The following is a 13,381-nucleotide window of genomic DNA, read 5'->3' as shown; positions in this document are numbered from 1 at the left end:
ATATGGATATCGAACTATCTAGATCTTCAATAAACTTTCATCATAACTATGCCGCGCTGCAACTAAGCGGATGCAATGCAAGCAATCATCTGTATGGATGTGTTGTACCATTCTTTTGGCATTCAAGCCACATCTAAAAGGATTCCTGTCCTCTCCTTAGAGACCTCGAGTGAAGAACTCTTATCATTGTGGATAAGGATTGGCGCTAGTCCCGATAAAGCAAGGCTTGAAATGAGCTTCATGATTGCGGGGTTCGGTTCTACAGTGAATGTGCCAGGCTGAACCTTTTTTTTTTCGGAACCAACCATACCAAAATTTCTGCGGATCAAATCCGAATCTACCAATTTGACTTGACATCTCCATCATCATCACGCTGCCCACCAACTTCGACACCCCGAATTTTACTCAATCCGATCCTGTTGGAACAATAATGCGATAGCAAAAAAGCTCAACATAATCTTAAGCACATCCTCGAATAGCTTCACCTGTCTATGCATCATTGCCGGTAGCACATAAACAGTATGCCCATGATGTCCAGCGGCATGTCGATTAAGGCGCAAGTCGTCGACAAGATTCCGAAACGATTCAAAGAATTGAAATTCGGAATCCAGTCAAACCAAGACATTGTCAACCAGGGTGTTATAGAGGTTTCGAATAAAATGCTATATAATGTCGACGCTGGTCGGACTGCTATTCCCCATGGCCCTGTTGACCCAAGATTGGTAGGGGAAATCCGTCTCGATCTATGAATTTTACCTACTAATGCGCTCTCCCAGGGTACTTCCAGCAAATCTGGGCGTTGCGATACTTGTGATAAAGGTCTCCAAGACTGCAATGGTCATTTTGGTCATGTTAGATTACCGCTTCCAGCTTTTCACATTGGATACTTGAAATTAATTATCATGATTTTACAAAACGTTTGCAAGGTATTTCCAAAGCTTGATCTCCGTGCGAGTAGCCGGATGCTGACCTTCAAAGACATGCGCCAGAGTTCTACTCACTGATGCCGAGCGACGACAATTCTTAAAAGAGTTACGAAAGCCGGGTATCGACAATCTAAAGCGCACGCAAATCTGTAAGAAGATCAACGAACAATGTCGAAAAGCAAGTCAATGCCCCCATTGCAATGCTACCAACGGTCAAATCAGAAAAATCAGTCCCGTTCGATTGGCACATGACAAATACACAAAATACAACAAGTCTACTGCAGCTAAGAAGGTAGTTCCACCTGGAATGGCTGAATACCAAAAATCCTTCGAAGAAGCAAAGAAGCACAATACAGAGTTGGAGAAACATGTAAAGAAAGTGTATGAGGATCTACACCCATTGAGGGTACTGAACCTATTCAAGTTGATTACGCCGAGCGATTGCGAACTTCTTGGAATCAATCCCGCTGAAGGTCGCCCTGAGATGTTTCTATGGCAGTTCGTTCCGGCACCCCCAATCTGCATTAGGCCATCTGTTCAGCAAGATGGAGGAAGCAATGAGGATGATATTACCACCAAACTTGCCGAGATTGTTAGCATGGCCTCTTTGCTAAGAGCAGCACTACACAAAGGTCAGGCAGTTCAAACAATTATGGAGCAATGGGATTTTCTTCAACTACAAATCGCCATGTATGTCAACAGCGACGTTCCAGGTCTTCAGCAACCTGGTTTCGGAAAGGCGATTCGAGGATTTTGTCAACGGTTGAAAGGAAAACAAGGTCGTTTCCGAGGTAATTTGTCTGGAAAACGTGTGGACTTCTCTGGACGAACCGTCATTTCTCCCGATCCGAATCTTGGTATCGACGAAGTTGCCGTTCCTATATTGGTGGCAAAGAATCTTACATATCCTGAAAGGGTTCAACGTCAGAACATCGAAAAACTGCGTCAGTGTGTTATCAACGGACCAAATGTTCATCCTGGTGCGCAACAAATCGTCAAGAAAGATTCCAACCATAAGATATCTTTGAAATTTGCCAAGCGGGATAATGAGGCAAAATTCCTCAAGATAGGAGACGTTGTTGAAAGACATCTTGAGGATGGTGATATTGTACTTTTCAATCGTCAGCCATCTCTGCACAAGCTCAGTATCATGAGTCATTATGCCAAAATTCGACCCTGGAGAACATTCCGTCTGAATGAGTGTGTTTGTAATCCATACAATGCAGATTTCGACGGTGATGAAATGAATCTTCACGTACCGCAAACAGAGGAGGCGCGAACCGAGGCGATCAATCTTATGGGAGTGAAAAATAATCTTTCCACTCCCAAGAACGGAGAACCTATTATTTCTGCTACCCAGGATTTCATCACTGCAGCTTATTTACTCTCTAATAAAGAGAACTTTTTCGATCGCAAGACCTTCACAAATATTTGTATGTACATGGTCGACGCAAACCTTCATTTGCAACTTCCTGAGCCAGCCATTCTGAAGCCACAAGCCCTTTGGACTGGCAAACAAGTTTTCAGCATTCTCATGCGCCCAAATAAGCAAGATAATATCCTCGTTAACGTTGACGCAAAATGTCGAGATTTCGTACCAAGTATGGTACCAACAGGGTTTGCAAATGACATGGAAGCCAATGACGGATGGCTAGTGATTCGAAATTCAGAAGTAATGTGTGGTCTCATGGACAAGAGCACAGTTGGATCTGGAAAGAAGGACTCTATTTTCTATGTCATATTGCGAGATTATGGTCCAGACGCAGCAGTTGTGGCCATGAATCGGCTGTCTAAGCTTTCTGCTCGGTACCTGACGAATATGGGGTTCTCTATAGGAATCAGCGATGTCTATCCTTCCGAAGAACTCAACAAGAGTAAAGCCAGATTGATCGCTGCTGCTTATGTAGAGTGTGAGCAATTGATCGAAAGTTTCAAGAACAATACATTGGAAAAATCTACAGGTTTGAGTATGGAGGAGACCCTTGAAGCTAAACTTTCCGGAAAGCTCAGTCAAGTTCGTGGTGCAGCTGGAAAAGAGTGTCTGAGAACCTTATACGCTTCAAGCTCCCCGCTAGTAATGGCTAATTCGGGATCAAAGGGTTCAGCAATTAACGTTGCGCAGATGGTGGCGCTGGTAGGGCAACAAATTATTGGAGGTTCTCGTGTCCAAGAAGGCTTTCAAGATAGAACACTTCCCCATTTCCCGAAACATTCTAAACAGCCTCCTGCCAAAGGTTTCGTAGCGAACAGCTTTTTCACAGGATTGACTCCTTATGAATTTATTTTCCACGCAATGTCCGGACGTGAAGGTTTAGTCGATACCGCAGTCAAAACAGCAGAAACAGGTTACATGTCACGACGACTCATGAAATCACTGGAGGATTTGTCGACACAATATGACGACACTGTTAGAACTTCTGGTGGTGGAATTGTTCAGTTCCAATTTGGTGCCGACGGACTGGATCCCCTAGACATGGAGGGGAATGCAGTTCCTGTCAATTTCAAGCGAACCTGGACTCAAGCAGAGACTCTTACATGGAACAATGAGGAAAGATCACTTCTACCATACGAGGTTACCAAACAATGTGCGGAACACTTGGCAACATTTAAAGCCAAATTTTCTAGATTTGGACTACGCAATGGAGAACCATTAAGTTATGACGATGCCAGCGACTACGGCGTGGATGAGCATGATGGTGGTCGGGAGTTCCTTGCTGCTGTCAACAAGTTCATCGGAGAAAAAGCATCACACATGGGTAGAGTACGTACGAAGGCTGGGCTTCATGATTTCGTAGATGACCCAGAAGCTACGGGCATCCTTTACAACGAGAAAGACGAGTGGCCGGAATCAAGAGATTATGTCAACCAAGTTGCCAAGGTTTCCGAGACCTACATTAAGAAGTTTTGCGAACTTTGTCTAGAAAAGTACTCCAGAGCCAAGGTTGAGCCAGGTCATGCCGTCGGAGCTGTTGGTGCACAATCGATCGGAGAGCCGGGAACACAAATGACCTTGAAAACTTTCCATTTTGCTGGTGTCGCTGGTATGAACTTGACAGCAGGTGTACCCCGTATCAAGGAAATTATCAACGCTTCAAAGACGATTGCTACGCCATTCGTCAAATGCCCTCTGCTCAACTCTAAAGAATTGTCAGTAGCCCGTCTCGTCAAAGCTCGTATGGAGAAGACCTATCTGCATGAAGTTCTTCATTTTGCCGAGGACATGTGGTCAGCGAAATCTGCCATAATCTGTCTGGCTGTAGACACGGAATATTTGGTAAACAGGCAAATCGAAGTTACTGTGGAGAATATTGCACATACCATTTTGAAAAACAAGAAACTCAAGGTCCGAAGCGAGGATTTACACGTCAAAGGGAATTGCATCTTCATCAACGTTACACACGATGGTAGCGCTCCCACCACAGCTCGAGGAGCTGCAGCTAAAGGAAAACCTTCCCTCGATGAGGGCGGTTCTGACCTTCTACTTCGTGTACATCACCTCAAGCGCGCTGTGCCAGAATTGGCAATATCTGGATATCCAGAAGCCACAAGAGCTATCATCAACACATCTGAAGATGCGGTGCCAGAGTACACCGTCGTCGTCGAAGGATATGGTCTCCGTGCCTGTATCGGAACTGAAGGTGTCGACGGCACCAAAGTCAAATCTAACAGTGTCATGGAGATGCGTGATGTCCTCGGTATTGAAGCCGCTCGTTCCACAATCGCCAACGAAATTGCAACCGTTATGGCAGACATGGACATCGATCCTCGTCACATGCAACTTCTTGCCGATGTCATGACGTACAAGGGAGAAGTCTTAGGTATCACACGTTTCGGTCTCTCCAAAATGAGAGATAGTGTATTGCAACTTGCATCCTTTGAGAAAACACCAGATCATCTTTTCGATGCGGCCGCGGGCATGAAGACGGATAGAATCGAGGGTGTTAGTGAGTGTATCATCATGGGACAGACAATGGGCGTTGGTACAGGTGCATTCAAGGTTGTCAGAGCATTAGATCTTAGCCCGGAGGATCTAAAAGTAAAGCCAACGCTTTTCGAAGATGCATGGAAGGTAGATCAAAGAGAGAGAATAAAACTGAAGAGAGCAGCCATGAGTTGAATTTACGATAATGTGGAGACATGGTGATATGATGGAGTTTATTGGCGAAGATTGGGTTACATACTTGAATGAGAGATTGGGGGAATTTTCCACATTTTGGTGTTGTCTTGAGCGCGAGCTTGTCTATACAGTATAATACCCAGCAAATTAAAAAAGTATAAAATCACAATTAGACAGATTAATCATGTTATAATTGAGAATCACAATGTCCCAAATGATGTATAGATTTCCACTCAATTTCATCATATAGGTTGATATCGATCTCCAAACTCGAATCCAAATCCCAGTGGTATGAATGTTCCAAGTGAAGTCAATATATCAAAATATAATTTACAATCCAATATAACCGTTCTGTCATCCTGACATTATTAGCAATTTAACCTGTCCATGCTATGCCAATCCAATTATGCATGTATACCATTACCCCATCCCCTAAACCCATATTACCAAATCCCCCCGTCCGATGCTCATAACCATAACCATAACCATAACCCATAAAAAAAAGGAAGCCCTATCGAACCCCTCACTACACAAGTTCAAACACCCCACTCACCCCCTCAAACGGCGTAATCGCGCCCCCCACCGCCTTGGAATCGCCAAAATATCTAATTCGATATCGACCCTTCTGAGCCCACTCCTCCGTCTCCCACGTAATAGTTACTTCGCTCGTGCCCAAAATCTCGCTTACTTTCTTCCACTCGAATATAAGGCTCCAATCGCTATCGTCGCGAACTCGGACCCATTTAGAGGTGTCGGGGATGAACATTTCGATAGAGGCATAAGTTGATTCGAGATGGAGGTTATTGCGTGGATTGGCGCCGATGAATGTAGCGGTTATGATGGGAGAGGAAGAAAGGGGATAGGAGGGGGAGACGTCGGTTTTGATATCACCGTAGGAGGTGAAGATGGGGTGGCCGTCATAGACGACGCCGGTTATGAAGGAGAGGGATTTATTGACGTTGTTTGGAGGGAGCGGGCCGGGTGGGGGTTGAGAAACGGAGGTTGGACTGAGGAAAGGGAGGTGGGAGAGTGTGAGGTTGATGTAGGCGTTGAGGGTGTAGGGGCCGTAGAGAGTAGAGGCGCCTTCGTAGCGTTGGATCCCGTATTCTTCGGGAGTGGCAATGTAGTGTGTGTAGCTATTAGCTGGGCCTCCGATGACCACGATTGGGTCTGGAGAGGATGAGTCGGAGAGGATGGTTGATGCGGCGGAGTCGTGAATGGCTTCTTTCCAGCGACGACCAGACATCGTTGTTGCTTCTCCAGGACTGACAATGATGAAAAGTTGTCCGACTCGAAGTAATTGCACATCGACTACATTGGGTGTCCACAAATAAGGTGTTGTGATCTCGCCAACGTCAAGTAAAATAGGTTTGGGGTAATGGCAACGCTGTTGTTGCTTGCTTGGTGCCTTAATGAGACCGGACACGACACGCCACACGGGCGAAGCATTTGGTGTATTGGGATCATTTTGAGTGAAATCAAATGCACCTGGCCCATCAGAGGTTCCAGCCGCGAAGGAATACCCCAAAGCAGCTGGACACGTATGAACGTAACTTCCATTGTCCAAAGGAAAAGAGAAGTTTGACATATCTTGAAATGTATGGAACGATTTCACGGACGATCCCGAAACAGCAGTCAACTTTGCCTCAGTCTCGTCGTATAATTTCTTGGCAGGCTGGAATTGCCTCTTGCCAACTTCGTGGCAAGACGATGCACCATTATCCTTTACGCGGAAGAAAGGACCACGAGCATGGCAGTACTGGCTTTTGCCATCACTGCACGTGCTGTTTTCAAAACTACATTGCTGCGCGGAACCGTCTTCACACCAAGCACCAAGAACATTCGGGCTTGTATCACCAACATTGGCTTGCGAGAACCCGGCTACAAATCCTTCAGCTGCATTGTCCTCCTGAAGTACACTCTTTTCGAAGAGATCTGCAGCGACACCTTTGTTATCTCCCGAAACAAGAGTATTGTTCCCCAGCATTGAAGTTCCGTGTGTAGGAAACCATGTCAAGACCCCAATATTCTTCCCGTCAGAAGCTCGTGAGAATTTCAAAAGAGTGAGGTCCTTCTCGACAGATCCATCATCCTCAGTACTGGCATTGTACTTTGCTCGTTCCTCTTCCGGATTTGCCAGATAGGCATATAAACTTCGATTGATATTGGCCCCAAAAACTTTCGTCGAACCGACATTCAGATATCCAGGTTGAAGGCTGGTATGAGCTCTTTGGATAGACAAAACAGCTCCATCTACTATAGCCTGATAACTCTGTTTACTGAATCCTTTGCTGGTAATTTGGGGTAGTAGATAATTCAGCCATGCCCCGGGACCAGAATGAGAATGTGTGCCTGTCACGGCTACATTCTGTTGTCCATACACAGCATAATCACTACCTAGATTTGCGAGACCTTCCAGTATCCCATATCTAACAGCAGTATCTCCCGACTGCGTATCCAGAACGAGATAGACGAACCGGTCTTCCGGCCGGTCGATATCTCCTACAATAAAGGCTCGAGAATAAAGGCGTTGTCGTAACCCCGATCCAACTTGCTTGGTATCTGCATATCCCATCATATTTATTTCCACAACTGGACTAATAAGTGTTAGTATTGTATCACTATATTGAAATGCAAGATTCGTACCCAGTGATATCTGCTTTTCCAACCCCCAGTAAATACTGGCTCCCCTCTGAACTACCATACTGTTGATTGCCGATATTTTTGTAATCCCCATCCGTCCATACCCAAAGCCCCTTTCGCAAAGATCCGCCATTGGAAGAATCACATAAACATAATATAGTTACAACAATGACAATTGCTCCAACGACATTCATCCAAAATCGATTTGGGCGGGAGTTATTCTGTCTATGCTCACGTCGGTTCTGGTCGAGAAGACCGATCTTCATTTCCGGATCCCGCTCCATAATTTCAAAGCTAACGATACTTTACAATTTTATTTTGATGATAATATAGTCCCTATGAAGTATGGGAATGTCAATACATCATCCCATGGTGAACAATGTAGAGTTGGTAGCTTAAAGCTTGAGGCGGGAGTGGCGGCTGGTTCCTTGGTCCCCAGTCAAGCTCCCTTAGTGGAGCGAGCCTGGCGCGCAAGGCAAACCTTAAGCTTCTGGGCGTGTTTGACTTGCACATAAGAAATTTATATTTATTATATCGAACAAACAAACACATCAACTTTTTCCAAGCACTTATATCCAATTTCAAAATTAGTTGCTACGATCTATCACAATCCGTCTATATCGGGAATACCTAAAAACACGAAAGGAAATATACAATCGCGAATTGGTGCTTATACAAATTTCAACCAAATCTCAAGCTCCCTCGCATCGAACACCTCGACCTCATAATCCATCACCCCAATCCTCAAACTTTACTCCAAACTCCACTCCAAAATGCCTCTCATAAACGAAATCCATGAATCCCTCCCATACATCGACATCGAACCTACCCCCTCCGAACGCGCCGCCGCCGAATCCCTCATAACCAGCTCGCTCGAGCCCAACTCCCCATCCACACCACACCCCTCTCTCCCGGCTCTTCTCCCCTCCAATCTCTCCCCCGCCCTCACCGCAGAACACGCTCGCATATCCTCTTCAACCCCTCCACCCCCTCTAAAAGCCATCGACCTAACCCGCTACGAAACACTCTCCCCCGCAGATTCGACGCTCCCAGCTCAGACGCTCCTCTCCCAAGCCTACACCTCTCAAACCTATTTAAATACGCGTCTTACCAATCTCTCTCTCCTCGATCAATTTGGGAAAAATGCTTGGTTGATTGGAAACGCGCAGTTGGAGGATATATTGAAGGGGTTGGAGAGGGAGGTCGCCGCAAAGAAAGATGAGATTGATCTTGTGGTAATTGGGAGGAAGAATGCACAGGAGGCGGCGGAGGCGGAGATTAGGGGTCTAGAGGAAGGGTGGAAGAAGGGTATCGGGAGGGTGTTGGAGACAGAGGTGGCAGCTGAAGGTATTAGGAGGGAGATTTTGGACAGGAGAAGAGCAGGTGCTAGCTAATTCTGAATTGGGAGCATGTAAGATATGGGATAGAGAGGAGGGAAATGGGATGAAATTACTCGCCAGGCTCTGGTTGAGACTACATGATATCTGAACCGCGAAGGGTCGAATGTGGACAAGATTCAGTACCACTGTTGAGATGTTTATGTCTACGGTTTTGGCATCCTTGAGGTTACATCACAAGATTATGATTTGAGACGTCAGGATAAAAGATGCATGGTGTAAGACTAATTAGCATTCAAAAGCAGTTCGCTAACAGCATCAATAATACAATTGCAAAGTGATTGAAAATCTGACTCTTGTCTGCATCTCAGGTATTGCCCACTAATAATCCCTAGTCCATTTGATCATCTCATGAACGAACGTAACCTGTATCTGAACGCCATCAAGTAAAACGAATCCATTCCAAACCAACTATCCTTTAGTTCTGGTGAAGGGGATCAATGCTCTCCACGCCCTCATATTTTGTTCTTCTCATAATACTTTCAACCGGTCCCAATAACCTCTGGAACCCGTTTTTGCCAAGGGTAGCTACCTTTACTTCGGTTTTGCTAACAACACTAGCAGCTCGGGGAGCATCATTTAGTAACGCCAATTCTCCGAAATAGTCTCCCTTGTGGTATAATTTTACTGGGTTATCTACACCACGCTTGTATGCCTCGGCCTCTCCACTCTCAAGAAGATAGAATGCCTCTCCGGCATCTCCTTCATTTATGATCGAAGTACCAGGTGGGTATTTCTGTGTCTCCAAAGCATCAGCAATTTTCGACCTTTCATAACGGGTCAAAGTTGAGAGAAGTGGCACTTCTTCGAGGAAACTTTCATAGAGACGACGGCGCTGAAATGTTGAATCCATGAGAATTCGGCGGAAAGTTATACGATCTAAAGCCCAGAGAGTGCAGGAAGCCTCTGCAGATATAACTGTGGCTGCTCTGGGGGCGTTATACATGAGGGCGAGTTCACCAAAGGATCCACCAGGCTCAATGGTGGCTACCTTGGTCCCGAGACCATCGGGACCTGGTTGCAGTGAGCCAGTGGAGTTGACATGTACGTCAAAAGAGCCTTTCTCGACTACGTAGAAGAAATCTCCCTGATCACCTTGTGAGATGACCTAGATTAGATTAGTGGGGTTCAAAAGGCTCAACAATTGAAGCTACACGTACCTTGATACCAACGGCAGGAATTGGCTTCTCTACGAGAGCACCTAGTACTTGAGCGCTTTGTTCGTCATCAAGATGGCTAAAGAGAAAGTTTCCAGAAATTGACTTCTTCAAGCGTGCTACTTGATCCGGTGTTTTTTGATGAAAGGGTGGAGACCAGTTATCGTTGGATGAAGCTGTTGGGTTGAGAGATTCGGCGGAAACAGAAGTGCGCCTTCCCATGCCGTAATGCTCGGGAAATCCTTCGCTCGCAGGTTTGAAAGAAGATGGTGGAAAGTCTCCGGTACTTGCATCTCCTCCGAATGAAGCTCCAAAAGAAGGTCCAAACGAAGCTCCAAACGAAGGGACTCCCTTTGAGAATCCAAAATTTGGTGTTGTTGGTGATGTTATCGTATCATTTTCATCCTCCTCTATGACTTTTGAAATATTGCCGGGAACCGCTTGTTCATGTCCTAAACCATTTCCATCACCACCAAAAGGATTGGCGTGAGTTCCAAGCCGACCAGGAAATGTGTTTCCAGCCATTCTCGGCCGATTTGCTGTCCCTGGTGATACGGAACGATATGATCTATTGCGAGCTGACAGAAACCCAGTGCGCTCAGTTTCTAGACGTTGACTAAAATAGTTGGCACAGAATTGTAAAATATCGGTAGGCTGATTTCTAATAATTTCTTGACTGAGGGACTCGATTTCGGTCAAGTACACCGACGGTAGTGACATTCGAACTCGTTATGTGAGGTAAACAGCTCAATGCTTTGTTTACAGACTAGTGAAGATTCATAAAATTGCGACAATGTAATCGGGTGAATCGAGAAGAGGATTCCACGGCAGATAAGGCGGAATTGAGAAGGAGTCGACGGATGAAGTTGGTGCAATCTATATGATGGTAAAACAATTTAGTGAGAGCTCATGAGAAGTGCATGCAGTGAGTCAATGTGAAGGGAGCGTAAAGAGAACATGCCACTGACAGCTAGAAAGTTGATGGAAATGATTGATGTATCCAGAGCAACTTCCTTTCTATTGTGTACATACAAGCTTCAGTACTTTGTACTAGAATTAATGAATCCACGGGGAAAGTGGAGTAAAGGTAACACCTACCAGGACCTTATTGAATAGGTTGAGCTTTGAGTCCGCCCTCTCTATATTGGAACGAGACTCTAACGAGGTAGGAGATGAGATGGTGTTGGTGTGATAGAAGGTTGCGAGCGTTGAGATGATAATTGAAATGAAGGGAATTAAAAGGAGTTATTGGGAAAGAGTTAACTAGAGAGACTGGAAGGAAGGTACCGGTATCTTGATCGACAAGGCGAGGGGAGGGGGGAAATGGCGAAGCTCTTGCCTACCGTAACAACCCTTCTCGCTTGGATGTGGGGGAGGGAAGCGGTAGTGAGATGGAATAAAATTGATTGGTTTTTGAAGCTTCGATGAAAAGTTCGAGAAGAAACCTAGAAGGAATTGAAACGATCCGAAGGAATAATGCTTGAGGTTTGGGTGCGGCAAGGTAATCTTCTTTTATGTACGCAGGAGATATGGGAGGTATATATGTAAGTATGTACTAGGTAGGTAGGTATGTATGTATGTGTGCGAAGATGGATCAGATGGATGATCAGGTCAAGTCAATAATAACAATAATGATAATAACGATGATACTAGGTCGGTCGATGTGTAGGGGAGGTATTCCCTTGAGAAAGTTGAACAATGGTATATATGATAACAAGGTCAATATTGAACTCTCTCGATGTCTCTCCCTCGACCTAGGTAGATGATACTTTGACAAAGCAAAGGGTCCAGGAACAGATAATAGACAATGTATTGGATGAATAAAATGTGTTGGAAAGAGTTCCCATCTTTTTTATCGATATTTGGTCAAATACTTCTTATATACGTGGAGAGAGGAAAGATTGGCGTCCAAGCTGTGAGAACATTCATTTCAATAGCTTTAAATATCAGACATTTGGATTTGCAATGAACAAAGGCTGTATGATTGGTATTGCTCGATTGATGGTCTTAGTCGTGGTATCTCCCTCTCCTCCTTCTTCTCCTTATTCAATTTGCTGTCGGTGATTGAGATTAGTTCTTGGTTCGATATGGAATCACCCTAGATAGCCATTCATATTCATCATCCAAATTTGATTGAAACAAAGAACCATGACTTTTTCACCGAGAGCTCAATCTCCGATTGTTTGCGACAGACCTTTTATTGAAATATGGATGGGTTATTTATTGGTGTGATTCTTTGTATTGGGTGTATTGAGCGTATTGGGTAGCTTTGGCTTCTTCTCTCGTACGACTCATACAACTCATCTCAGATAATCATGAATGACATGCGGAGGGTTAATGAATGTCTTTTAAATCCCTCGTATCCATCAACACTACCTAGGCGAGCTGGGTACATATCTACAGATGATCTGATAGACTTTCCATAACCATCGGACACTTTGATACTTGGATCCTTTGATACTTTGATACTTTGTGCGTACAAGCACCGATTAAGGGGTTGAGAAAACGTCATAGTCACAGCAAGAAAAGCTATCCAAATGCTTACGAGAGAGTCGATACCTAGTACGTATACCTAGGTAGGTGTTAGCTTCGACTGTACGGAGGAGAGGATTCATTGATTGATTTCCTTGGAGGGGGGAAGAGGGGGTTTTGATGGAGAAAGACGTAAAATCAATAAAGTAATAAAGTAAAATAAAATAAACAAAATAAAATAAAATAAAACATTTGCTACGACCTACTGAGGTACCTACTACCTATGTTAAATGCATACCGAGTACCGAGTACCTCCTTCATACATGAGCAAATCTTGGATTCTCATATCGTGACTCGAGTGTACATAAAGGGGCCGTCGGCTCCAATTGAAGCTCATGATACTCCTCACACAATCATGATGAGTGAAATAAAGTTTCCATCTACTGGTAGTACTGGTGTACCTATGATAGCACTACATAATAAGTAGCTAGTAGCTCGCTCCAATGCGTGATTGATTCCTTTGGATTCCCCGCAATAATAAGGCAGAAGCAATTAATAATTAATAAATAAGAGTCCTCTTCTCTCTCCCTTCCCTTCCCTTCCCTTCCCTTCCGGTCGGTGATTAAAAGCGGCATCACCGGTCGTTCTATCAAGAATCCGATTGTCCAA

The 13,381-nt window shown here is 44.7% G+C and overlaps 4 protein-coding genes across 4 annotated transcripts; 2 read left to right on the top strand and 2 right to left on the bottom strand.

Moving 5' to 3' along the window:
• The first annotated feature begins 376 nt into the window (after positions 1-376).
• EAF02_010991 (uncharacterized protein) lies at positions 377-5,238 on the top strand. Its single transcript, XM_038907039.1, has 3 exons — positions 377-722; positions 777-926; positions 979-5,238. The coding sequence occupies exons 1-3, from the start codon at positions 522-524 to the stop codon at positions 5,041-5,043; spliced, it is 4,416 nt and encodes a 1,471-aa protein (XP_038753065.1). The 5' UTR covers positions 377-521; the 3' UTR covers positions 5,044-5,238.
• Positions 5,239-5,245: 7 nt separating this feature from the next.
• On the bottom strand, positions 5,246-8,088 carry EAF02_010990 (uncharacterized protein). Its single transcript, XM_038907038.1, has 2 exons — positions 7,690-8,088; positions 5,246-7,640 (listed from the first exon to the last, which is right to left on the bottom strand). The coding sequence occupies exons 1-2, from the start codon at positions 7,968-7,970 to the stop codon at positions 5,570-5,572; spliced, it is 2,352 nt and encodes a 783-aa protein (XP_038753064.1). The 5' UTR covers positions 7,971-8,088; the 3' UTR covers positions 5,246-5,569.
• A 371-nt stretch (positions 8,089-8,459) lies between these two features.
• Positions 8,460-9,080, top strand: EAF02_010989 (uncharacterized protein; the record flags this gene model as incomplete). Its single annotated transcript, XM_038907037.1, has 1 exon — positions 8,460-9,080. One exon carries the CDS (start codon positions 8,460-8,462, stop codon positions 9,078-9,080), a length of 621 nt encoding a protein of 206 aa, XP_038753063.1.
• Positions 9,081-9,501: 421 nt separating this feature from the next.
• On the bottom strand, positions 9,502-10,960 carry EAF02_010988 (uncharacterized protein; the record flags this gene model as incomplete). Its single annotated transcript, XM_038907036.1, has 2 exons — positions 9,502-10,191; positions 10,244-10,960. The coding sequence occupies 2 exons, from the start codon at positions 10,958-10,960 to the stop codon at positions 9,502-9,504; spliced, it is 1,407 nt and encodes a 468-aa protein (XP_038753062.1).
• Between the last annotated feature and the right edge of the window lie 2,421 nt (positions 10,961-13,381).

The sequence above is a fragment of the Botrytis sinoallii genome, assembly GCF_014898435.1.
Source record: "Botrytis sinoallii strain Bc 23 chromosome Unknown BSIN_029, whole genome shotgun sequence".
Taxonomy (NCBI): domain Eukaryota; kingdom Fungi; phylum Ascomycota; class Leotiomycetes; order Helotiales; family Sclerotiniaceae; genus Botrytis; species Botrytis sinoallii.
Note: the sequence above shows the minus strand (reverse complement) of the source record. Positions and strands in the feature narration are given on the sequence as shown.